Raw genomic sequence first — 25,784 nt, forward strand, 5'->3', positions numbered from 1 at the left:
AATGCTGCTTTCACTTGTGACCAGTAAATTCAATTGCCACCAGCTTGGAGAGTTGTCATCACCCTGACATCGGTATTCTAAAGCCTTGATACTCAAACTGTGGTCCCTAGATTAGCATTATCAACCCTCAACTTTGAGCTTGTCAGAAATGCAGACATCTGGGGCCCACCCCAGACTTCCAGAATCAGAATCTGCATTTTAACAAGACCCCCAGGGGATCTGTGTGCACACTGAGTTTTGGGAAACTCTATTCTAAGGTATTTCTCTAAATCTCCACTAAGCCAAACTGAGTTTCAGTATTTCCAGTTATCAGCTGGGTAATCGTGAATAAAAAAAATGTATTTCTTCAACCCTTAAGTCCTCATCTGTAAAAGGAGGATGCTAATCCTACTAAATTTAAGATGATTCAATTGAATAATAAATTAGAATTTGTCCTGTAAATTGTGAATCATGATCAAAATTCTTATGTTGCATCCTCACTAACTGATTATACCATAAACGCCTAAAAACAGAAACTTCTCCTCTCTTTTTTATCTTCCTTATACACCAAGTGCAGTGTTCTGCCCATAATGAGGTTGACTATTTGACATTTACAAAAATCAACTTCCCTTGGAATCTCCAACTGCCACCCCTCTTCAAAAAACAATTCTAATTTCAATTCCCGACTCCAAGCACTAAGCGCTCCTGTCACTTTGACCTAATCCTCTGAGGTTCATCCCTCTAAATAAATTGTGTTGTCACTATCTCTAAAGCACTTTGTTACTATGGCAATGCATACATAATTGGGTGTGTGAGTAATTGAAGGTGGCTCTCCTGGTCAGCTGCCCTCCCACCAGACAATACAGAAAACATTCTATCCTCCCACATGCTACTCTCCCATAGGTTTGCATCAAGGCCCTATAAGTTTCTTGACCTTACATACTCTTCCTTGAACACTACAGACCAATAGGAGCAGACATTGATATAGTAAGAAAGCTATTTGGGGGGAGGAGGTTGTAGGTCTCAGTTTCAGTTCAGGTCTGATACTGACGCTATTTTGCAATTTAACTTGGCACAGCGTACTGGGCTTTTCAGGATCCACCACCCACCCCCTTTACTAAAAGGAGATGAGTGGATAACATGCTTTCCCATAGCTTAACCCCTCCAATGTTCTGCAATATCCGAGTGTCACATAACTGAAATTATTTAACAAACCTTCCCAGCATTAAACATTAACACAGCTCTTTTTATATGGCACGGTTCATTACCATGCTGATAAATGATTAATTATAATTCTCTGTCTGGACCAATAATTTGGCAGGACTTTTATGATTCATAATATGTGCTGTGTTGTAATGTTACCTCTTGAAACTGACATACTGGCGTTTATTGTTTTTTATTGCCTCTTTGAGGTGGCTTTAGAAAGAGACACCAAATGACACGTTTAGAAAGGGTTTAAAAGTTTGACGTGCTTGCAGTAGGCACTACTTACCCAGCGAGGAGCGGAGGATTGGTGTTTCTGTGGATGTCTGTGACCATTTGAGCCAAAACCCAGCGATGAATAATTCAACGAGATGTTTGGCCGCAGCAACAGTTTGCAACGGTTCGTCCTGTGTGGTACCTGCCAGCAATTTCAATGCCATTCTAAGTGTGGTCCTGAGCACTGTCTTGACCATCCTATTGGCTATGGTGATGTTCTCCATGGGATGCAATGTGGAAATCAAGAAATTCCTGGGGCACATAAAGCGGCCGTGGGGCATATGTATTGGCTTTCTCTGTCAGTTTGGAATCATGCCCCTCGTGGGATTCATCCTGTCAGTGGCCTTTGACATCCTCCCCATCCAGGCCGTAGTGGTGCTGATCATGGGATGCTGCCCCGGAGGAACTGCCTCCAATATCTTGGCCTATTGGGTCGATGGCGACATGGACCTGAGGTAAGCTATCTAAACCTCCACATGCTGCAATCACATTGAATTATGGCAGCGTGAGTATCTATCTGTTCTGCCACTAAATTAAGGCGCAACTGGGGGAATTAACAGAAGAGAATAAATGCATGTATTCACCTTCCTGAACAGCTGAGATTGCGCATTGGAATGTATGGGTTATATTTTCTGTTTTGTTCTTTTAATCTAACTCAGTTAACAAGGCGTTGGATAATTGATGTTTATCTTTGGGAAAGATTCAAAGTTTTTTTTAAAAAAAAGAAATCTTTCCAAGCTCCACAAGTGGCAGCTAAGAGCGTTTTCCTTGTCAGTATCAGGAAGGAAAAAGACAAAAACCATCTTTCTTTGTGGCGATGAGGAGCTCTATGTGTGATTATGAAATCAAATTGTTCATTAAACATTAGAACCTATGATGAGACAATAGTTAACTCCACCAAACACAGCTAGTTCTTATAATTTGTACATTTGTTCTACTGGTAGCTTCAAAAGCCTACAGCAGATTCTTTTTTAAAAAGTATGCTTACCTTACTATAAAATAAAAAGAAAATGGTTTCTCTGCTTCCCAGAGAGTAATCTACATTGCAATGTTTTCCCAATTCATCCTGCACTAGTCTGAACTAGCACTAGAAAAAAAAATAGTAGAAATAAGATGAAGCATTAATGTGATGAGACAGAATTTTAATGCTACAAGTCGAATAGGCAAATGTCTTTTTCCTTACCTCACAATCCCTTATTTCCTGTGAAAGATATGCATTTCTGCAAACCAGCCAGGTATTAATGTAATGTGTGCTTATTAAACACTGTACACTAGCAATCAGCTCTGGTAATCACCACATACCATACTCAGAAGAGAGAAGCTCAAAGTGTAGAAATGCAAAATGTAAAACAATCCAGGTTGATCCAGTGTCTAGTGAGCAACTGGGAACAGCCATCACATCTCAGCCAGTGCTAATTTTGCCATGAGCTTTATAAAAACCATTGTATGCCAAATTATATACCTTCACAATACATATTCTTCACATAAGGAAATGCTGTTTCTTCCCTGCAATAGAATTTTGTTAAAGAAAGTCCTGTAAAGAACAAAGGATGGCAAGTGCTGTTCCACCATATAGCAATAAGGTTTTTTAGACTTCAATTTGATCTGACCTGGACATAGGCAAATAGGTGAGATTTCAAAAAGGCAGTTGATGGGAGTGAACTAAATTGAATATGGGCTTTGACATCCACTAAACAGCTTTGACATAATACTTGCTGACCCTTGAAGAACAGGGGTTTGAACTGTGCAGACCCATTTGCACGTGGATTCTTTTTAGTAAATACTGTAAATGTCTTTTCTCTTCTTTATGATTTTCTTAATAACATTTTCCTTTAGCTTACTTTATTGTAAGAAAACAGTATTATACATATAACAGACAAAATATGTGTTAATTGACTGATTTTGCTATCAGTGAGGCTTCGGGTCAACAGTGTAGTTAGCTTACGGCTATTGGAAGTTAAGTTTTTTGGGAGTCAAAAGCTATTGGTGGATTTTCTGCTGTTTCAGTGCCCCTAAAACTAGCAGTTGTTCAAGGGTCAGTATATTTATAACTTTTTAACAAAATAGAAGAGTCTTGTACCTCAACATAATATCACATAGGTGATCATTTTGTAAGATAGGTAGTCTCTTCTACTGGCTAAAACTGTAAGACCCTAAACTAAAATCTCCAAGTTACTTTTCTGTGATTTAAGGATATCTTATTTCTCTTGATACAGGAGATGATTTATAATCTAGTCTACACTGCATAACAATTCCTATGAGAAACAATACTGTTAAGAAATAAGGTATTTGCCGAAACCGGTTTGGCTCAGTGGATAGAGCGTCGGCCTGCGGACTGAAGGGTCCCGGGTTCGATTCCAGTCAAGGGCATGTACCTTGGTTGCGGGCACATCCCCTGTGGGGGGGTGTGCAGGAGGCAGCTGATCGATATTTCTCTCTCATCGATGTTTCTAGCTCTCTATCCCTCTCCCTTCCTCTCTGTAAAAAATCAATAAAATATATTTTTTAAAAAAAGAAAAAAAAAGAAATAAGGTATTAATGTAATACCAAGAGCAGAATTTGAAACCTTATCCTTCAGCAAGTTAGAATAATCTTTAAAGTGGGAGGGATGGCACTGAAAATTTTCATTTTCATTCTAGAAAGTGTGCACTCCACAGATCCCCTCTCCCCGTCTTCAAAATAATACCAACACTTCTCCAGGCCCATAGCAACCTCTCTAGCAATTTCACCCATCTAGAACACAAACAAGACCCAGTAAAAAAACTTTGCACACCCAAAATAAATCCCACTTAATCTCATAAACATTTCCTACTTCCTCTCCTAATTCTAACACTCCAGCGTGCATTTCCAAGCCTAGAAGATGAGAAACAAGAAGTAGGGTGGGAAGCCTAGACAGGCAGGCCTGAGTCCCACAGCAGCAAGTGGCCTGGAAAGTTTGACCTCCAGAGAAAAAACCAGCATGCCTCACTATGCACAGCAGCCTCTCTGTATTGCTTATTTTAGGGACAAACACAATCACCCTCAAGATATGCATTTTAGCAGAGCAAAAATGTTTCTCACTATGACCCATTATCATTACAAGGAGGTATGTTGCTATGTACGATGATGACATTATACACTGAATGGCCAGATTATTATGATCTCTGAACGCATAATAATCTGACCACTCAGTGTATATCCTATATAATAAAAGGCTAATATGCAAATTGTCCCCTCCACCAGGAGTTCGACCAGCAGGCAGGCCGGCCAACCACCCATGTCCCCTCCCCCTGGCCAGGCTGGCCAGACCCCACCCATGCATGAATTCATGCACTGGGCCTCTAATATATATATACTGAGTGGCCAGATTATTATGCGTTCAGAGATCATAATAATCTGGCCACTCAGTGTACATTGCATATGTTACTGGAACACTGTTCAAATGTTTCTTTAAAGCCGATTAAGAGAGTGATAGTCAGGTATTGGGAAACAGTTTTCTAGCACTTTTCATTCTTCTGAAGTGATCACTGAAGTCTTCTGATAATTCATTTAGATACAATCCTATCTACCATTTATATTTCTAATTCTGTTCTCTTGGAACTTGACCATCTCCATTTCCACCTGAACTCTAGCAATGTCAGCTATATGAGTGTTTATACCAACAGGTTTCTGCACTGGTTGGACAGATACCACACAGTCCAGCAAAACACCTCCACCTGGCTTTCCCTTTCCTGGATGTGGTTGCTGGGAGGAGAAACCAGATCATCTTTCCCACACCATGTCATCTCTTCCAAACCTGGGGGACCATTGTATTTTGAAATCTCTAGTGACAAAAATAAGAAAAGAAAAACCACACACAACAACCACAAAATACACACACACACACACACACACACACACACACACAATAACAAAAATAACAGACTTTGCTCATTATATCCTTGCTCATTGAAATATAGCAAGTGATATTACAGCTCCTTCTCTGACTCCTCCAGCCTTGAAAGCTGTGGGAATCTGATCAGTGTACAGGTATTTTCACCTGTTCTACCTCTCCAGTGGGTTATTATGCACAAATAGTTTCAGGGAGAAATAAAGGTGACACTTCAGGTGTATCTGCTGAGAGTCAGGCCCACAGTTCAAGGGCCACAGAGACATACCACCTTCTGTGTCTGCTCTATCCCCAGAGAGTCCCCACTTTCAAATCTCTCCTTTCTTAGCAATGGCCTCACCCCATCATGCAAGGACTTTCCCTTCTCACTCTCCTTTCATATCCTTTCTTCAGTTTCCCCCAATTTTCAGCTGCCATGTACTTTATACACTCCCTTTTATTATTTCCTAGATTTAATAGTTTCTAGATTTTCCTACCACATCCTTTGTTTTGTGGCCAAATATTGTTCCATTGTTCATCTTCCTGCTATTGTAGTTGTTCAAGATCTCTGTCCCTTCAGTTTATCATAAATTTAAAGCAATCCCTCCCATTTCAACCACATAAATGTCCAGCTCCTCTCTAAGAACTAACCCAACACTGTTTCTTTTTTCCTTTGTTTTTCCTCAAAGTAACCAAGCTTTGTTCCTCTCATGGAGCATCTATTTCTATTTTACTAGCTAATATTTGTTAGGCACATACAGTATAAGTACTCTACATACATTGGTGTATTTAATCCTCAAAATATTCCTCTGAGGTCAGTACTACTATCTTCTGCATGTGATAAATGATAAAATTAAGACTCATACCCTTGACCAAGGTAACCGAGTCAGTGTATGTCAGAGTCAGAATTTGAATCCAGACCTGTCCACTTATCCCTGTCCAGACTCTTATTCTTTGCTCGACATTATTTCTATAACTTACCACATCTCCACCTTCTAGCACCGCCTATACACACCCCCTTTGATCTTTAAAACTTGGTGTTTTACTTTTAATATGATTAAAATATTTTGCATTCTAATCACTGACTTCACCAAATTCTTCAACATTCACTGAATTCTCATTTATTGCTCTTATTTGCAAAAAATAATAATAAAAATTCTCCCTGGTGGTGAATAGAGCTAAAGCCACGAATTAAAGACAAGAGATTTGTGTTTTTTTCTTACATTTTCTCTCATTCCAATATAAGTTCATGGTAGTATTTCTATTGTTGACAACTATGATCTTTCTAGGACCTCACATTTTTTCCTGTGAAATGATATTTTTCTTTTACTAATGAATTCCCCTACATTGCTTCTTAAAAGTACTTATCTGTGAATTTTCACCTCATTTCCAGTGGTTTGGTGGTGTCCTCATATGAATTCAAATGGTATCGACTTGCAGCTACCTTTTCTCTCGTCTCCTCCCATACCTCACTGCCAAGATGTCCCATGAAAGTTAAACCATGTCCTTTTCCAGCTCCTGTCCTACCCTCCTGTGGCTTTTAAGAAACTGCTCTCGCCAAACTCACAACCATGATACAACTGCATAAGTTGTCTTAGCAAAACTTAGAACTAAAGCTTTTACAAGGAAATTTAAAAGAAAAACAAGGAGAGAAGCAAACTTCCTTCTAAAAGTCATTCTCAGTTTAAAACAAAAACTTCTCAGGCTTCTCTTCACTATGGTCCAGGTAGTGAGTACTACCTGGCTCCAACCCCACATTTCCATCCTCTCCACGAGAGAAAGCACACAGATACACTGGAATCAAAGTTACTTATGGGATAGTCTTAAATCCATTCTAACTGATTCTTAAAAATAGAAGATAAAAAGAGAATGGCATAAAAAGTGAGGCAGGTTGGGAGAGAGGGGAAAATAACAAACCCCAGAACTTTAATTCTAAGCAGGACAAAGTACAATTTATAACAAATTCAGTTATTGTGCTGTAGGACACTGCCTTTGCATCATATTTTGTATCTAAATTAACTTGTCACGATAATCAATTGAACTTCTTAGAAATAGTTTACATATACTCTAGTATTGATTATTGTTGCACTATTTTAGCTCTACTAAGACAAGTATTTTTGCCTAAATTATTTTTTAAATAAAGCTTTACTGTTGAACGTATTACATATGTTCCCCTTCCCCCCCTCTTTTTCTCCCTCCTAACCTCCCCCCCCCCAAGTCTTCACCACCCTATTGTCTGTGTCTATGTGTTATGCATATACGCATATGGGTTTATTGGGATTTTCCTACATTCTTTAAAACAAAGTTTAAGTGAGGTATTCCCTGGTCTTTTATATTTTAAAAAATGATTATTAGGGAAGTTAAGCCCCCTAGTAAATATTGCCCCCACCCTTTATTTTGCCAAAACTGTTCTAAGTTAGATGCATTGAAAGGAAATTCCTCTTCTTCAGCGGTTTTCCTTAGCATTGTGTAGAGTGGTTTGTATCTGTTGTTCTTTTGGAGGGGGGAGGCAGGTGGTGCAAATAATTTAGCATCTTCCTCCAAGTACACATACATATTTTTAAGAAATTATTGTTCTGATAGCCTCAATGCTACAACTATTGTAGAAAGAGCCTTTCAGAAAAATTTCTCTGATTTTCCTACTTGGAATTATGCTACAATATAGCACACACTATGACTAGATATAGAATAACATCGCCTAGCTTTTAATGAGCACCTTGCATTATTCTAACTATTGGATTCACTGGCTAAGTCAGTTCTCATAGTCTGTGAGGTGGCAGTGATTGGGATTTTCATTTTACAAAAAGAAAATGGGCAAAGAGAAGTAAATTACCCAAAGTCACGTAGTAAGGGCCATGCCTGCTTCTAACCCAGGCAGTGTCTGGCTTTAGTGTCTGGCCCAGCTATTTAAGGCTCTGTTCCCTAAGCAAAAAAAATGTGCCCATGTATACAAGGGCACTTTAATGGGAGCAGGAAGACCCATTACCCAAAAGTCTCTTTTCCACTCACTGTCACAGTGCTGAAAATTACATCATTCCATATTAATCCTTCCAGGTCAAAAGTCAAAATCCGCTCACTTAGCCAGTTCCACTCACTCAAACACATGCTGTCAGGAGGGATGTACCAGGTGCTTGTTCTTCTCAATATACATTTGGTAATTTCTTAGCAGAAATAGAATCCAGGCCTCCTCTGTCTGCTTGTATGTTTGCTTTGCTTTTTTTTAGGGGGTCAGCTTCTCTCTTTTCTCAAGATTTGAGCATTTGGAGCAATAATTTTTCTCTTTAAGGAACTACACTGAGGCTTCCACTCTTGGACATGCATTCTCCCCCAAGGGCCCAGGGAGCCCCATCTCATCCCAACACAGACAGACATAGAGCCCCTAATATCTCTTCCATATAAAAGTGTGTTTGCTGTTCTCTGATTGGAGGCTCAAGGGTGGCATGGCCTAGCACCTTGGATCTTGTTTAATAATGAGTTTAAATGGCCATTAACTATCTTCTATGGTTCTTGAGAACCAACAGGGAGGGAGGGGTGGCACAAGACAAAGGAGGAAGACACCAAATACGGATCTCACCGCTTTGCCCGAGGCTGAACCCTGCAATTGCTGGGGCACTTGTGTATTTCTGTCCATCAGATTGGTTGGTGAATGGGTTGAGACAGTCTTTTGTAGGACTATCTAAGCATGAATTGGAAAATGAAACAACCTCTCCCCTGGAAAACTCAGGTGGACATATCAACCTGCCCGTTTCCTTTCAGCGTCAGCATGACCACATGCTCCACGCTGCTGGCCCTGGGAATGATGCCGCTGTGCCTCTTAATCTATACCAAAATGTGGGTCGACTCGGGAACGATCATAATTCCCTATGATAACATAGGTAAGTCATTGCTCTGCAAGATTTCTGAATATTATTCACCTGCTCTCTGCTTACCCCCGGCTGGGTTCTCAGGCCAGGCTCAGATCCAGCTGGTGTTTGCCTCTGACACCAGCAACAGTTTGTGCCCAGTTAGGATTTCATTGCAAGCCACCCCTGATTTTGAATTAGAGTTGGCAGAATCTAAATTCCAAGCCATGACACCATGGGAGAAACTGGCTTGTTCCTCCATTGAAATCACAGGGAGAGGAGCCAACTTAAAGGGTCCCCTGGCACAGCTGTGTGGGCCTGAGGAGGCCAAGTTGCTATACTTTCCTTAACCCACAATGCAATTAGCTCATGACAAGCATTTGCTTCCAGACACTTAGATTGAAGAAATACAAAAATCATTCCACCGATGATTTAAAAATAAGGCACCTAGTAAGTAATGACAGTGTGGCAATAGAAAACTATCTGATAAAACATATTATTTATAACACTTAACTGTGAGCCACATGTTGATTCAAAAGTTGACTTACTGGCACAGTCTGTGTGTCATGCCCCAAGAAGTTAAATTTTCTGTCTCCACTCATTTCAACTCCTAGATATTCACCCTCATCTCAATGGAGCTTTTTTTCTGTTTTGGGGACAATAAATGATGGTGGAAAACTAAGCTGTTGATGTAACATGGTGTCAAGAACAAGATGGTTCCTGGTCCACCAACACCAGGCATTTCCCGTAGAACTGTCATCATAAAAGATGAGATGTAGGGGAAGGAGTACATTGGTGTCAGTCACCAGGTACAGTACATGCTAGTCTACTTTCAGCTGACCTTGGAGACAAATGTCTCCCTGATGGGCTACCCCAAAGAGGTACATAGGTGGCCCATCGAAGGGAGCATGTAAGCAAAGGCTAAAGAGTGACACACCAGGATGTTTGTAAAAAGGGTTCCTGTTGGCACGGGAAGCTGGACTGGATGGCACCTAAAATCCCTTCCATTTCTAAGGAAGATTGTTTTCTGTGATAACACATGATTTGGGGTCTACACAAGTGATGTGGAATAAATTTTGGAAATATTAATTGGGGACAATATGTATTACAATATTTTCAGACAGTCTCTTCTCTCTCTCCACTTTTACTATGGCCTTTAGAAAAATTTTTTTTTTAATTTTAGTAAGTAGTCCTCCTTGACACACCATGTTCAGTATGGGATTTCCCTATAAGGTCCTTCTACTGACCCCTTGGGAATTCCTCCATATCAGACATAATATCCTGTTGCAAACAGGTTTTAGAGTGATCCTCTATAACCACCTGTCAATGCACATGCTGCTGAGCTCTCAGCCTACTCCCGTGGAGGACACCTTCCTTAAAATTAAAGAATGCAGTTTGCTTGAGTGGTATACATTGTAGGCCCCTCAAAGGATCCGTCTGTGGAATGAAGAGCTTTAATTCTATAACTCATTATTTAAGAAAAAAATAAGCTTTAAAATATTTTCTTAGTATGCATTTCCTGGAAAATGCCCTATAGCAATATGAGTAATTCTAACTATGGTGTGAATGATGTATGTCACATCCTTTAATGGGAGTACATTTTGAAAGGAAGAGAAAGTGAGAAAGTATAAGTAGTAATTTACTTCATCAAAGAAGAAGTAAAATGCAAAAAAGGGAAGAATATAGAAAAGAGAAAAAATTTTAAATGAGAGTTTAAAAAGCAAAGATACTAACTCTGCCTACTCTCCATTCTGCTAAGCCTATTTTTAACCTAACCTTCTTACTATTGGTTTTTCTAATTCTTTAATGTAGAAAACAAACAACCTAATTCCTTCAAAAGATGTTATGGCTACTTTTTAGATGAGGAAGTTAAGGTTCATGGTAACTGTTTCATTTGTCCAAGATGACCAGGGAGCTGGAAATAGCCCCCTGGTCTGCTCTCCACTCTGCTCTGTGGGCAAGACTGTTTCCCACAGGTTTCTCGCAGTGCTCCCTCACAGTGCTCACCATGCTTTGAGGAATTCAATAAACACCCGCTGAGCCCCTCCAGATGATGACATCTGGGTGGAGGAGGAGGCAGCTCGTACAGCTGATTCCACTGAAAACACACTGCAGTAAAAGTTGTTGTTCTACTCTTCTCTACCCTATATTTGAGAGTATCCAGTACTGTGAACTGTACATCTATTTCACCACCCAATTCTCACAACACACTGTGAGATAGACAAAATTTTACCCATTTCACAAACAGAGAAACCAAGGCTCAGAGGGCTTATTGATTTGCACAGTTCCCACAATTTGCAAATAAGGTTCGCCTCTGGGACTATTTGGGTCCAAGTTGCACCACATGACTCCATCTACCATTCTCTTTTATTCTTTTTTCTTTCTACCTCTCTTTCCTCCTGTATCTGCTGTGTAAACTGATTAAAGACCAAGTTATGGTTCAAAGAGGGTAACTGTAAGCCAATGAATAGACAGACATTTGACAGAAAGCACAAGTACATGAGGAATAAGGAAAATAAACAGAGTCTGGGAGAAGAAAATAGAAGGACCTCTAGTACACTGAGGAGTCAAGAGTTGGAACAATCCACCTCTTCAGGTAGGAGCCACACACTCTGAGTGTGAAAGGCTAAGAGTGCCTTTTCCAGTCAACTTCAAATCCTGCAAAATTTTATCCTGGCTTCATATGGTTAGGAGAGGAAATCTGTCTTGGATTTCGGCAGGTGGTCCCAGAGAGATAAAGAGGGCTCAAATACAGGAGCGGTCTGCCTTTTCACAGATCTGACACGTGAAATACATTACCAAGACCTAACCACACATATTCTGAGCACAGTATTTGCACCTAGTTTTAAGCTACCACAGTACAAAGAATACATATTGAGATGTTTTAATTCAAGGCCTACAAACTTCACACAATATAGGGAATAGTCTGGAGACCCAAGACAAGAGAGAAAGGCTTCTCCAAAAGTAGCAGGATGTAAGGATCCCCGATGGGGATTTTTCTGAGGGCTCTTACCAGTATAACTATAAATGACCTCTTACGTACTTATTGTTCCATCATTTTTTCATCCTGCTCTTGGTACGTTTAGCCACCAAAAGGCTACAAAATTATGATTTTATCATTATTATATTCATTTTAAAGTCATATTTACAGACCTGGAATCTATAATTTGGTTTTCAATCCTAGTTCAATCTACTTTAATACTAAGCAACATCTACTTTCAGAATTTCATTATTCAATTCCACTTTCTCTTACTGATTTAAAAGGATGTTTTAAAAAGAAACAGCCCATGAAAAGTTAGAAGTTATTGATGCTATATTATATAAAAGCAGCTATTGAACAAATGAGTGTCAAATAATATGGAGCAACAAACCACATGTCACGAGAACAGCAGTGGACTTAACACAGTGAATATGAAGTATGACTCTTTTATTTAGCTAGGTAAGCACGTTCCTGCAAAGAATTATAATTGTTTGAGAGGTGACCAAATATATTATCTCACAGAAAAGTTAAAGCATGCTTTTCAATCTATTCTCTCACCTCTCGTCTATAGATTTGAATAACCAAAGTCAGTCTTAACCAGAAGTCATTAGCCCACTGAAGGCCTGGAGAAGTTTGAGCTTTTCCTTTTATTTCTACTACCATGAAGTAACAGACGGATGTAAAATATGATCTATGTCTCTCTGAGAAAACACACTCACACACACACACACACACACACACACACACACACACACTGAAAATGTATTTTCCCAGAATATAAGGATCCAAACATCAAATAAGGCAAGATTCTGACCAATTGAAACCAAAATATAGTGATTGGAAGTATAAGGAACGCTAAAAAATTAACTTACGATTTAATAAAAGGATTTATATCAATATTATCAATTATTTTCAGTAACATTAAATTAAGTACTGAAGTGAATAAGGAAGGAGAGTGTGTTTGTTTTTTCTGTTTTGTGTTCTCAAGAAGGAGATTGATATATTACCCAGACCTGGTACAGGCCGCTTACTCTCTTCTTTTCCACTTTCCTTGTGCTGTATCCTGTTGATCAAATTGCTCTTCTGTCATTTTCAGGTACGTCTTTGGTGGCTCTTGTTGTTCCTGTTTCCATTGGAATGTTTGTTAATCACAAATGGCCCCAGAAAGCCAAGATCATACTTAAGGTAAATGGCCCATGCTATAGGTTGCACAGTCAAATGTTCCACGGTTGAAATGATAGGTCTTTCCAGCTTTACAATGGTTTTCTCATTATAGTAGAAGCCTAATCCTAGAGGGATGAGCATTAATGTTATTAGCCATGCAGTCCACTCTTCTAGAATGTCCTTCCCCACTCTATCCACAGGGCAAATTTTTATTCACCCTTTGGAATAATCAACTCAAACATCACCTCTTGGTTTTACTATACTCTGTACTCCCACAGTACTTTGCTCTTATCTCTCTTATGTGGGTTTGTTTTATAAAATATATCTATACCATAGCCTTAAAATATAGATCATATCTTTCTTATCTCTGTATCCATATGGTAGTTTTGTGCCTGGTAATGAGTAAGTGATACTAATTTGTAACCATTCATTTCCCTTCACCAACTATATTCTAGCTAGATGATATGGATACGATAAAGATGCTACAGATATAGACATTGATGACATAGATATATAAACATAGATATAGACAAAGCCATGTTCCACTGATCAGAAGATAAAATAAGTTAGTAGGTGTTCTTTGTTTCTCTGGTCAAAAAAAGTTCTAAAATCCATTTTTTTTCCATGTGAAAGGGAGAAAACAATAACAACAGTGGCTTTTGTTGCATATGCCTTTAACTTTTATAGAGTTTTATATCCATTTTCTTATTATTATAACAATAATAAAAGGTAATCAGGGCAAGGTTTTATCATCAATTACAGATAAAGAAACTAAAACACAGAGAGGTTTCATGACTTATCAAAACAAGGCGAGCAGGAGGAGTGGAATCTAGAAGCCAAGTCTTCTAGTTTTTATTGAGTGGGTTTTCCTTATCTCTGACAGGGATAATTTGCAAGCTAGTACATCTTCTTTAAGCTAACCAAGCATGGACGCTATATTTTCCAAAAATTATTTTCCAAAAATTAAAATGTGGGGCAAGCACCGACATTCCTGTGGTCCGACCATGGCCATCCAGTGAGGAGACACTGAGAGGTAACCATCATCACAGTTGATGGGTCTGCTTGTGTCTTTCTTCCAGATTGGATCCATCACAGGTGCAGTCCTTATCGTGCTCATAGCTGTGGTGGGAGGAATACTGTACCAATCTGCCTGGATCATCGCTCCCAAACTGTGGATCGTAGGAACAATATTTCCTGTGGCTGGTTACTCACTAGGGTTTCTTCTGGCTAGGATAGCTGGTCAGCCCTGGCACAGGTATGGTATTTGGTAAAGCTAACTGGGATTATTTTTTTTCTGTAATAGCTGTTGTATTAGTTTGCTAGTGTGGCTATAACAAAGTACCCCAAGTAGTCTCGCTTAAACAACAGCAATGTATTGTCTTACAGTCTGGAGGTTAGAAATAAAAAATATTTAAAAATGTGTAGCAGCCTTGGTTCCTCCTGAGGGATGTGAGGGGGGATCAATCCCAGACATTTTCCTCTTGGCTTGTGGATTGCCATCCTCTCCCATTTCTCATCACATGGTCTTCTTTCAATGCATGTTTCTGTGTCCAAATTCCCCCCTTTCATAAGGACACCAGTCAGTCACATTGGGTTAGGGTACACCTTAATCACCTTATCTTAACTAATTATATCTACAATGACCTAATTTCCAAATAAGGTCACATTTGAGAGAATACAATTCAACCTGTAACAGCTGTAAATATTGATGACAAATTCGAAATTTTTCACTTGGAATAACATTTACCCTATTTCTAAATTTGTCATATTAAATTGATTCATTCATTCCTAAATTATTCAAGTCTCCCAAAAAGGAAATACTGACTGCCTCTCTTCCGCTGAAATTCTTCTGGGCCATGCCCTGGTCCATGCAGGTTGAGCTCTTCCATTGTCTTCCATCCTTATTCTCCAAGCAAAGTAACTTCAACAAAAGCACTGAGGTTAGCCTTATAATATATGAGGGTTTCTTCAGCCAGCAACAGTATGAACTCATCGTCCAAAGGGCTGACTGTTAGAATGGGGTTTCACATTTAGGGGTTTGATACTGAGAAAAAACATTTCCTCTCCAGTAGCCCTTCTGAATAATTGTGCATAGGAAATGCTGATACATATGCGAGGTTGGGAAATACATGAGCAGCCTTGAACAGGGGAAAGAGTGGGACATGAGTCCACTAGACCCAGGTTTCACTTCAACCAACCACTTACCAACTATGGGACCTCGGACCAGGCACTTATCCTTTCTCTGACTTTTTGCATCTGTAGAATGCAGTTGGAACAGCTGCCTTGAGGATTTTTTTTTTAGTCAAAATTAAATGATTAAAAACAAAACAAATTTAACAATAAAACAATGATAAGAAATACTCTATCTTGACTGTTTCCTCAGCCCCTGCCCTGTGCTCTGCACTGTTGCCATGCACATAATGGAATAGAGCAGCGATTTTCAACCTTTTTCATCTCATGGCACACATAAACTAATTACTAAAGTTCTGCAGCACACCAAAAAAAAATTTTTTTTGCCAATCAGACAAAAAAATAGATATAATTTTGATTATTTCGCACCAGACTGCTATTGTTGTGTCGGCTGTTGTCATTCTTTTATTTGACAATCTAAGGGAAAATAGGTCAGTGCCCCTAAGTAATCAGGTATTGTATAGTTTAAAAATTCTTGTGGCACATCTAGATTAGAGGGAAATAATCCCTCTTTGCCATTTATGGAATATATATATGTGTTATTTATATATGCCTGCCTTTAATGTAATATATTTATTCAATATATACTTTATTTCTATTACATAACTATATATTACTTATTAATATATATTATATTATATGTGAAATATAATATTACCTATAATTTAAATATATGATACATATTAAATATTAATATCCTCTGTGTATACATATACATACAGATATAGATGATATATAGATATAGGTATACATCCCTGCTCAGGGAGCAAAGTAAGTTATTTAGTATTCTTAACAATCATAAAAGATGACTAGGGCAACATTTAAGTGTGTGTGTGTGTGTGTGTGTGTGTGTGTGTGTGTGTGTGTGTGTATACACACACAGGGAATATTTATTTATAAAATATACTGGTGTATGTAATATACTTATTCAATATAAGTAAAATTATATCAAATAAATGTATATATTAAAAGCAGACATATATACATATATATGTACTTATTCTCATTACATTTGCTTGTAATGTAATATGACAACAAAGCAAAGCAAAACAGAAGAATAGAAACACATATTCTCTTAACGCTCTTTCAGGTGCCGCACAGTTGCTTTGGAAACAGGAATGCAGAACACTCAGCTGTGTTCTACTGTGGTCCAGCTCTCCTTCACCTTTGAGGAGCTCAATCAGGTGTTTACCTTCCCACTCATCTACAGCATCTTCCAGCTCGTCTTCGCAGCAATATTCTTGGGAGGTAAGCAATAATGCTAATCACATTTCATTCGGATGTTCTTTGAGAAATCCTGGAGGTACTATATGGCATTTTTAAAAATAACCTTTTTCTGGCAATGAACTATATAAATTAAATTAAACACCTTCTTTTCTGGCAGTGAAAAAAAGAATGGGTGGGAAAAGCCAGTCATAATATTATCAGGACCTCCCAATTGCTGATGAAATTATTGTAATTTTACCCAAAGGTTCTGGTAAGGATTATTTTGAAGTGTAAAGTAATGGAGATCGATGCTCTCCATTGACTTTCTTTTCCTCAGTAGCTAGGGAGGCATGTCAACCTGTTAGAACAATTTTATTGTGTCTCTTTCTACATGCTTCCAGGAACCCTGAACTGGAAGCATGTCTTTATATGCTTTGTAAATATAGGATATTTATCAGAAAAGTTTGGGACCAACCTAAGGAGATATTGATCTTGACATAGTAAGATCTTTGAAGCCGGACAGTCTCTCTCAACTGTGTATCATAACGGTAGTTAATATTTACTGAGCACTTACTATTCTCCTAGGGCCATGGGAGGCACTTTTATCCCATTTAATGTTCACAACTGCCCTATCAGGTAGACAATATTGTTATACCAATTATAAGTATGAGGTACTGGAATTTGAAAGTAAATAAAACCTTCTCTTCCCCTGCGGACTTTGGAACCAGTTAAGATGTAGAAAAAAATCAGATATTTAGATAACAAAATAGCACTTTTATTACAGATAAAACGATTAGAAAATATAGCTCGAAACTGTGATCAAATGGTGATACTGGCCCTTTCCACTGCCTCACACATGTGCCCATAACACACATAAACTGCAGGTGTCCTCTTGCAAGGTAGTCTGTCCAGGTGAAACAGATCTCAAAAATATGCTGAGAAATGGCTGTCACCAGAGACTAGCAGCTCCATGAAAGAGAGGAAGGCTGATCACCAATCAGCTACCCCCCTCCCATGGGAAGGAATGGATGAAGGCTGGGAGAGATGGACTGTTATTCCAGCTCATGTCCCACACAGACCATGAGATCACGGTCCTGGACATTACCCCTTTGCATGTCACGTAATTATTGAGGACTTGCACATTAACTGGGAGATGGTAGGTATGGAATAAATGTTTTCTGCTATTGTTGGTGGTGAGCACCACCTGTGTAAGTCATGAGAGCAAGTACCCTGTACAGTTGTATGCTAGGTCTGCCTGAAGTGCAGTCCTTCCTCCTCCTATGAGCATTCATGGAACTAGAATGGTGCTTGCTCTCTAAGTCGCCTCCAGCCTACAGAATGTGAAAACTGCTTTTTTAGTCATAGCTTATAATCACTGTCCAAAGTAAGTTTGTAGCTAATTATTATAAAATTTGCTTAACCTCCCATGTGTTTTTTCTAGTTTATTTGACCTATAAGAAATGTTATGGGAAAAACCGTCAGGAATTTTCCGAGAGCAAAAGTGATGAAACAGTCTCCGAGTCATCGCTCTATAAGGTGAATGAAGGATTTCAAGCACATGAAAAGTAGACACCATATGGACAAAAAAGAAGAATTCTAAAGAACTATAATAATATTTTAAAATATTTCTTTTGCTGGGATATTTGGCAAGAAAAAAAAGTGAAAATTTTAATTTCAACTGAATCTATATATTTATTGGTTTGGGTACCAAGTGACTGGTGGTCCAAATCTTTAATGTGACAAATATTTATATGTAAATAAATATTTTGTGTCTTTGAAATATGCCAAAAACAATACCTTCAAACCTTGGCTAAACCTGATAACACCAAGAACCTCATAACTCCTGAACTGAATTCTTACCCAAAATCTCATAACTCAGAGATGAGCACCTGACTTTTTGTATGTTATAACAGATCCACCGAATTATTACTATGGTGATTAAGATTTTCTCCAGTATTTATGATTGTAAAAACATTGAAATGAACATCTTCCACTGACATATTATTATTTTGAAAATGTTGCAACCTATTTTTATAACTTTGTATTGTAACATGGGCAAATATCTCACTTCCTGTATTTAAAAATAAAGAGATTGTCACTTTCCTAAGTGACAATCCAAAATCAAAAATAAGAGAAATGAGTTACTAAATAGAATTCAGTAACCAAATTAGAATTATGACCATACTCATCAGCGATATTGTACACCCACTAGACTTTTTCCTTAAAAATGGCTTGAATTTAGTTAGCGAAGTCTTCCGTAAGCCCTGGAAAGGGACCTCCTCAAGGTTTGCCTGCATGAGGCAGGTCCATATTGGCTAATATGACAGCTATTTGATTCTTACGAAGCTCCACAGTAGTCATCAGGGAGCAGGGAGGTGGCCAGATGCACAAAGACAGTAGAAATATTGGAAGAAACATCACCACTCCAGTGGGTGAATTCAATTCAGTGGGAGATAATGGCTAATATATGGAAAAGCACAAATAACAGAAACCCATTTGAATGCATAACTAGAGTCAAGTATATGTGCAGAAGTAAATAGCAATAAGAATAATGAAGTCGGTGAGCCATGGGGGAAGTGAGTATTAAACAGTATTTGAGAGAAAAAGAGGATATGCCCAGGGCCCAGAAGTAGGAAGGGCAGTGACCAGTGAGCTCCCTGAATGCTGTGAGTGGTGTAACAAGAGGAAGCAAGGAGGATTTGCTCAAGGGCAGCAGGCTATTATGTCAAGGGGGAAACCACTGGCTGAATGTTGGGTTCTCAATTATAGTGTCTAATTTAATTTCCCTCATTCTGCAGCAAGATGCAGGCACATTCTTAACTCAGTTCCATTTTCCATTTGGACATTTTTTTCCTGCCTCATTGACTCCCTTTCAAATGTTTTGGATCCAAAGGGCCTTTTGCATTTAGATACTGTGAGTTCAGATCTGCTGGTGCACCTCAGTATTAGAGGAACATGAATATTAACTCAATTTGCCTCTCAGTAGAGGGGGAGGGATTCTGCTTGGTAATGTTGTAACGTTTCTACCTTTTTATACAAGATGCACATTTCCAATTGAATAAGACCCGTATATTTTTCCATCATTAGACAAATATATTACAAGGGACTAGGAACTTTTATGAAAGCACTAGAGGCCTGGTGCACAAAATTTGTGCAAGAGTAGGCCTTCATCCCCCGTCCCCCTGCTGGCACCGGCTTCCCTCTGGCACCCGGGACCCGGGGTTCCCTCGCAGCCCTGGCTTCATCCGGAAGGTCATCCAGAAGGACATCCGGAAGGAAGTCTGGTCTAACTAGCATATTATGTTTTTATTATTATAGATAGTAAGGAAAAGGTGGTACCAATTTTCTTATAAGGGAGTGTCCAAGAATACGCTTCCAACAGTGCAAAAGGAAGACTTTCAGTCTACTGTGAAGTACCTCCTACACATTCCTCATCAAATAGACAACAGGCAGGTGCACTAAAGACACACTGTGAATTCATATCATAATTCCCACACACCCATAGTCAAGGGCCTGGATGCCAGCAGCTGCAGCAAACAGGTTTTTCCTCCCTGTTGATCAAGATATGTGAGTGTGACAGAACTTGGCTTTCTTACATGATGTGGTGTCTTGAGTTGTGCTTTTTTTCCCCTAATGTGCTAGAGGGAAGAAAAATAGCTGAGCTTTTTAAAATGACAGCTCTCTATTTTTAAATGACTTTGAAAAGCTGAATAAATTATGTATTTTATTGCCTCTGTGAGTATCATATTAAATGAATATTTTATTTGAAAGGCTTGAATAAATGAAAATAATTTTTGTAATGTTTGGTCTCTGAGTCTTTGTGACAACTGTCAAGATTTCTTCACTATTCTATCAACTCTAGAGATATAAATAAGGTAAAGTTTCTCGAATATTAAATTGTTCTTTGAAAAGTACCTAAAAGAAACTCTTAATTAAATACTCTAATAATTAGGTCTTCCACTGATACAGATTGAGGTTGTCCCCCAAGAAAACCATACTAGGGGACCATTAATCAAAGACTTAAAAATAGAGTGATGATGATAGCTGATTTAAAATAATAATAAAAGTATTATGGGTTCTTATAAATAAGACTACCAGCATCTCCTATTTAAAAAATGGAGAAAGAGAGAGCCCTAGCCAGTTTGGCTCAGTGGATAGAGTGTTGGCCTGCGGACTGAAGGGTCCCAGGTTCAATTCCATTCAAGGGCAGGCTCCCAGCCCTGGTCAGGGGCATGCTGGAGGCAACCAATCGATGTATCTCTCTCACATCAGTGTTTTTCTCTGTCTCTCCCTTCCCCTTCTGCTCTCTCTAAAAATAAATGGGAAAAATATCCTCAGGTGAGGATTTAAAGAAAAATGGAGAGAGAGAGAGAGAGAGAGAGAGAGAGAGAGAGAGAGAGAGAGAGAGAGAGAGAGAGGAGACTTCAATTACAGTGCCAGTACATTAAAATTTCTCATCAACAAGACTTGCAGAAATTCAGGTTATGAACCTCATTTGACTACTCAAAGACATCACTCTGTTTTCCATGTAGGAAATTCTCTCTTAAAGAAAGGAATACCTTACTCTCAACATCCCTAATCTTATTATGGTTCATTGGCTCAGGATGGAAAGACTTTGCACACCAAATAAAAGAACAATCAATAATATTGGTGTTTAAGAAAGGCTTTTTATCTTTCTTCGTTGTATACATATTTCTTTAAGAAGTTCTAACTGTGTTGGAATATTTTGAATATAAAAATACTATAAAGTGGATGGGAATGAAGACAATTCTCCTTTAACATGCTAGTACTTCCACCCTCAACTATTTCCCCCCAAAATGTATCTTGAGTTTATTACTCTTGAGCATAATCCTGTGAGCACCAATAAAGGAGCATTGGTTTGAAACATTGAAAGAGCACACTTTTTTTTCAATCAAAGGATGACAGACTTGTGCCAAATGTCTGAACTTTGCTTATCTTAGAATTGGAATTCAGATGTGAGGAGACTGACATGGTGACACATATTGATGTATTGTTTAGAATAGAAAAATGAAGTCAGATTTTTTTTCCCCCTGACAGAAAATCTGATTTTAATCCTCATCCGAGGATATTTTTCTTGATTTTTTTTTTTTAGAGAGAGTGGGAGAGAGAGGGAAAGACAGCGAGAAATATCGATGTGGGAGAAACACATTGATTGGATGCCTCCTGCATGAGCTCTGACCAGGGCCCGGGCCAGGGAGGAGCCTGCAACCAAGGCACAAGCCATTGACTGGAATTGAACCTGGGACCCTCAACTGCAGGCCAACACTTGAGCATAAGCCACTGAGCCAAATGGCTAGGGCCAGAAAATCTAATTTGACTGATTAGTTTGAAAAGGGCCTTTGCTTGGCAAGTTAGGAAATATGAAGGACATGTTCCATAAATTAGATGAGCTAAATCTGCAGCTCCAAGTTTCTTTTAAATATGTGAAAATGTCAAAATCACATTATAAAAATAATTGATCTAGAATATATAATGATGCAATAATAAGGAGGTAAGTAACTCAATTTTTTAAATGAGCAAAAAATTTGAACAAACTTCAGCAAAGAATGGCTACTGAAGTAAATTAAGCACATGGCAATGGCAAATAAACATATGAAAAGATGCTCAACACTATTAATAGTTAGGTAAGTGCAAGTTAAAACCACAATGTATACCACTGCATACCCAATAAAATAGCTAAAATAAAATTACTGACGTTAGCAAGTATTGATGAGGCTATCAACTGTAACTCATAGATTGCTGGTAGTACAGCTACTTTCAAAAAACAGTTTGCAATTTCTTATAAAGTTAAACACACACTAATCATATAACTTAACAATCTCATTCCTAGGTATTTACCCAGCTACCAGAAATTAAACATAGTAACAGAAAGGTCAGGGGCGAGAAATCTACAGAAGGAATTGACTGCAACAGGCATGAGGAAACATTTTGGGGGTGATGGAAGTATTCTATATCATGACTTTGGTGGTGGTTACACAACTTTAAGCATTTGTCAAAATGCATAAAACTATGCTCTTAAAATTGCTGAATTATATTCAATGTATATTATACTTTTAATAAAGCTGATTTAAAATTTTATTGGTCAAGGTGCAGCAAGAAAATTTATTCCATTTTTCTCAATTCTCTCTCTGAGAATATTGAGTTAAAGTGAAAGAGTTACAGGTTCTAAGAGCTATTTGATAAGTCTAATAAAGCCTTTTGTAGTATACTTCCTAGAAAATGAATCTATACAGTTCAAGTTCCAGAAACATTTTTTAAAATAGGTATTTCCAATTTTTTGTTTTCAACAAAACTGAAAGAGATTCCCATCAAGTTGCCAACTCTTGCATTAAAAAGTTTTAAGATACCTCTGGCCAGGTGTCTCAGTTGGTTGGAGTGTCTTCCTGCACACCAAAAAGGTTGTTTCTCTCCCACCTCTCTCTTTCTCTCCCTTCCTCTCATTCTAAAATCAATAAGCATATCCTTGGGTGGGGTTAAAAAATGTTTTAAGATAGGCCACTGATAAAAAAGGTCATAAGCACAAAAGTTCCATATATAGGGAATAGATTTTTTTTAATTTCCAAATAGTTACTGCCAAGCTATGTGTTGGAATATTTCACTTTGTACACAGCACAATTATAATTTTACTAGAGGCCCAGTGTAAAAAAGTTGTCCCTCAGCCTGGCCTGTGCCCTCTCGCAGTCTGGGAGCCTTCAGGGGATGGCCAACTGATGGCTTAGGCCCGCTCCCCAGGGACCGGGCCTAAGCCACCAGTCAGACATCCTTAGTGCTGCTGTGGAGGCTGGAGAGACTCCTGTCACCGCCGCTGCGCTAGCCAGCCGTGAGCCCAGCTTATGGCTGAGCGGCACTCCCCCTGTGGGATCAGGCTAAAACTGACTCTCCCACATCCCCCGAGGGGTTCCAGATTGCAAGAAGGTGCAGGCCAGGCCGAGGGACCGCACTGGTGCACTATCGGGGCTGGGGAGAAATGCAGGAGGTTGACCAGCCAGAGAGGAGCCACGGGAGGGCTCTAGGGTGTCTCTGGCCCATCTCACTCAGCCCTGATTGGCCAGAACCCAGCAGCAAGCTAACCAGCCGGTCAGAACATCTGCCCCCTGGTGGGTGGTCAGTGTACATCATAACAAGCAGTTGAGGGGCCTTAGCATATCATTAGCATACTAGAGGCCTGGTGCACGAAATTCATGCACAGCGGGGGGGGGGTGTCCCTCAGCCCAGCCCACACCCTCTCCAATCTAGGACCCCTCAAGGGATGTCCAACTGCCCGTTTAGGCCAATCCTCTCACAATCCAGGGCTGCTGGCTCCCAACTGCTCGCCTGCTTGCCTTCCTGATTGCCCCTAACCATTTCTGCCTGCCAGCCTGATCACCCCCTAACCACTCCCCTGCCAGCTTGATTGATGCCTAACTGCTCCCCTGCCAGCCCGATTGCCCCAAACTGCTCTCCCCTGCAGGCCTGGTCATCCCTAACTGCCCTCCCCTGCCAACCTGGTCACCCCTAACTGCCCTCCCTGCCAGCCTGGTCCCTCCCAACAGCCCTCCCCTGCCAGCCTCATCCCTAACTGCTCTCCCCTGCTGATCTGCCCCCCCCCCCAACTGCCCTCCCCTGCAGTCCTGGTCCCTCCCAACTGCCCTCCCCTGTAGGCCTGGTCCCCCCCAACTGCTCTCCCCTGCAGGCCTGGGTCCCCCCCAACTGACCTTCCCTGCAGGCCCAGTCGCCCCCAACTTCCCTCCTCTGCTGGCCTAGTCACCCTTAACTGCCCTCCCCTGCAGGCTTGATCACACACAACTGCCCTCCCTTGAAAGCCTGGTCCCTCCCAACTGCCTTCCCCTGCTGGCCATCTTGTGGCAGCCATCTTGTGTCCACATGGGGGCAGCCATCTTTGACCACATGGAGGCAGCCATCTTGTGTGTTGGAGTGACAGTCAATTTGCATATTACTCTTTTATTAGATAGGATAGAGGCCTGGTGCATGGGTTGGGGCCAGCTGGTTTGCCCTGAAAGGTGTCCTGGATCAGGGTGGGGGTTCCCTTGGAGAGTGGGGCATCCTGGGCAAGGGGCCTGTGGTGGTTTGCAGGCTGGCCACACACCCCGGCGACCCAGGCAGAGGCCAGGGCCGGCTGGAAGCAGGTATCTGGAATTTATTTATCTTCTATAATTGAAACTTTGTAGCCTTGAGGAGAGCAGTTTGGGGCAATCGGGCTGGCAGGGGAGCAGTTAGGCATCAATCAAGCTGGCAGGGGAGTGGTTAGGGGGTGATCAGGCTGGCAGGCAGAAATGGTTAGGGGCAATCAGGAAGGCAAGCAGGCGAGCAGTTGGGAGCCAGCAGCCCTGGATTGTGAGAGGATTGGCCTAAACGGGCAGTTGGACAGCCCCGGAGGCCAGGGCTGGCTGGTAGCCTAGGTTGCCCCAGACAACCCAAGCTCCCAGCCCCTCCTTGAGCGGAGGCCAAGGCAGGCCAGGACAGGTGGGTAGCTTGGCTTCCTCCATCGCTGGGGGCAACCCAAGCCTCCTGCTTGCTCCAGCTCCGTGGCCACCGCCATCTTAGTTGGGTTAATTTGCTTTGATTGGCTGGTGGGCATAGCGGAATGATGGTCAATTTGCATGTTTCTCTTTTATTAGATAGGATTACACTTTGGTTGGTTAAACGACTGACCAGTGGACCAGACACTTAGCATATTAGGCTTTTATTCTATAGGATTAATTCTCCTCAGACCATATATGTCTTTAAAGGATAATTACACTATTCATTTGCTATAATGGAAATGAAGTCTGCCATACAGTGATCAGGAGACACTAAAAGGAAAGAAAATAAGAATGAAAATTATGTAATTCTAATGTGTAGGAATAATTTTTAAAGTTTTCAAATACATTTTTTTATATATTGAGTTTCCAACTACACAAAAAGTCATCAAAGTATTCTTTGACTATTGAGTAAATATGCATCAGGTGTGATTTTAAGCACTCATTATTAACTCAACCATACAGAGCAAACCTATTAGCGGTGAGTTTATCAAGTAAATCTAGACTAAGTTCTTAGGAATGTGCTTAAATGTTATATTTATTCATTAGACCTCTCT

General features: G+C 39.9%; 1 protein-coding gene across 1 annotated transcript; it reads left to right on the forward strand.

Annotated features, from left to right (window-relative positions):
• Positions 1 to 1,533: 1,533 nt before the first annotated feature.
• Positions 1,534 to 18,256, forward strand: SLC10A2 (solute carrier family 10 member 2; the record flags this gene model as incomplete). The annotated part of the gene is made up of 6 exons (XM_079778799.1): positions 1,534 to 1,913; positions 9,062 to 9,180; positions 13,224 to 13,312; positions 14,371 to 14,546; positions 16,572 to 16,729; positions 18,129 to 18,256. The coding sequence occupies exons 1-6, from the start codon at positions 1,537 to 1,539 to the stop codon at positions 18,254 to 18,256; spliced, it is 1,047 nt and encodes a 348-aa protein (XP_079634925.1). The 5' UTR covers positions 1,534 to 1,536.
• Positions 18,257 to 25,784: the final 7,528 nt, after the last annotated feature.

Source organism: Cnephaeus nilssonii, assembly GCF_951640355.1.
Source record: "Cnephaeus nilssonii genome assembly, chromosome: 8".
Taxonomy (NCBI): Eukaryota; Metazoa; Chordata; class Mammalia; order Chiroptera; family Vespertilionidae; genus Cnephaeus; species Cnephaeus nilssonii.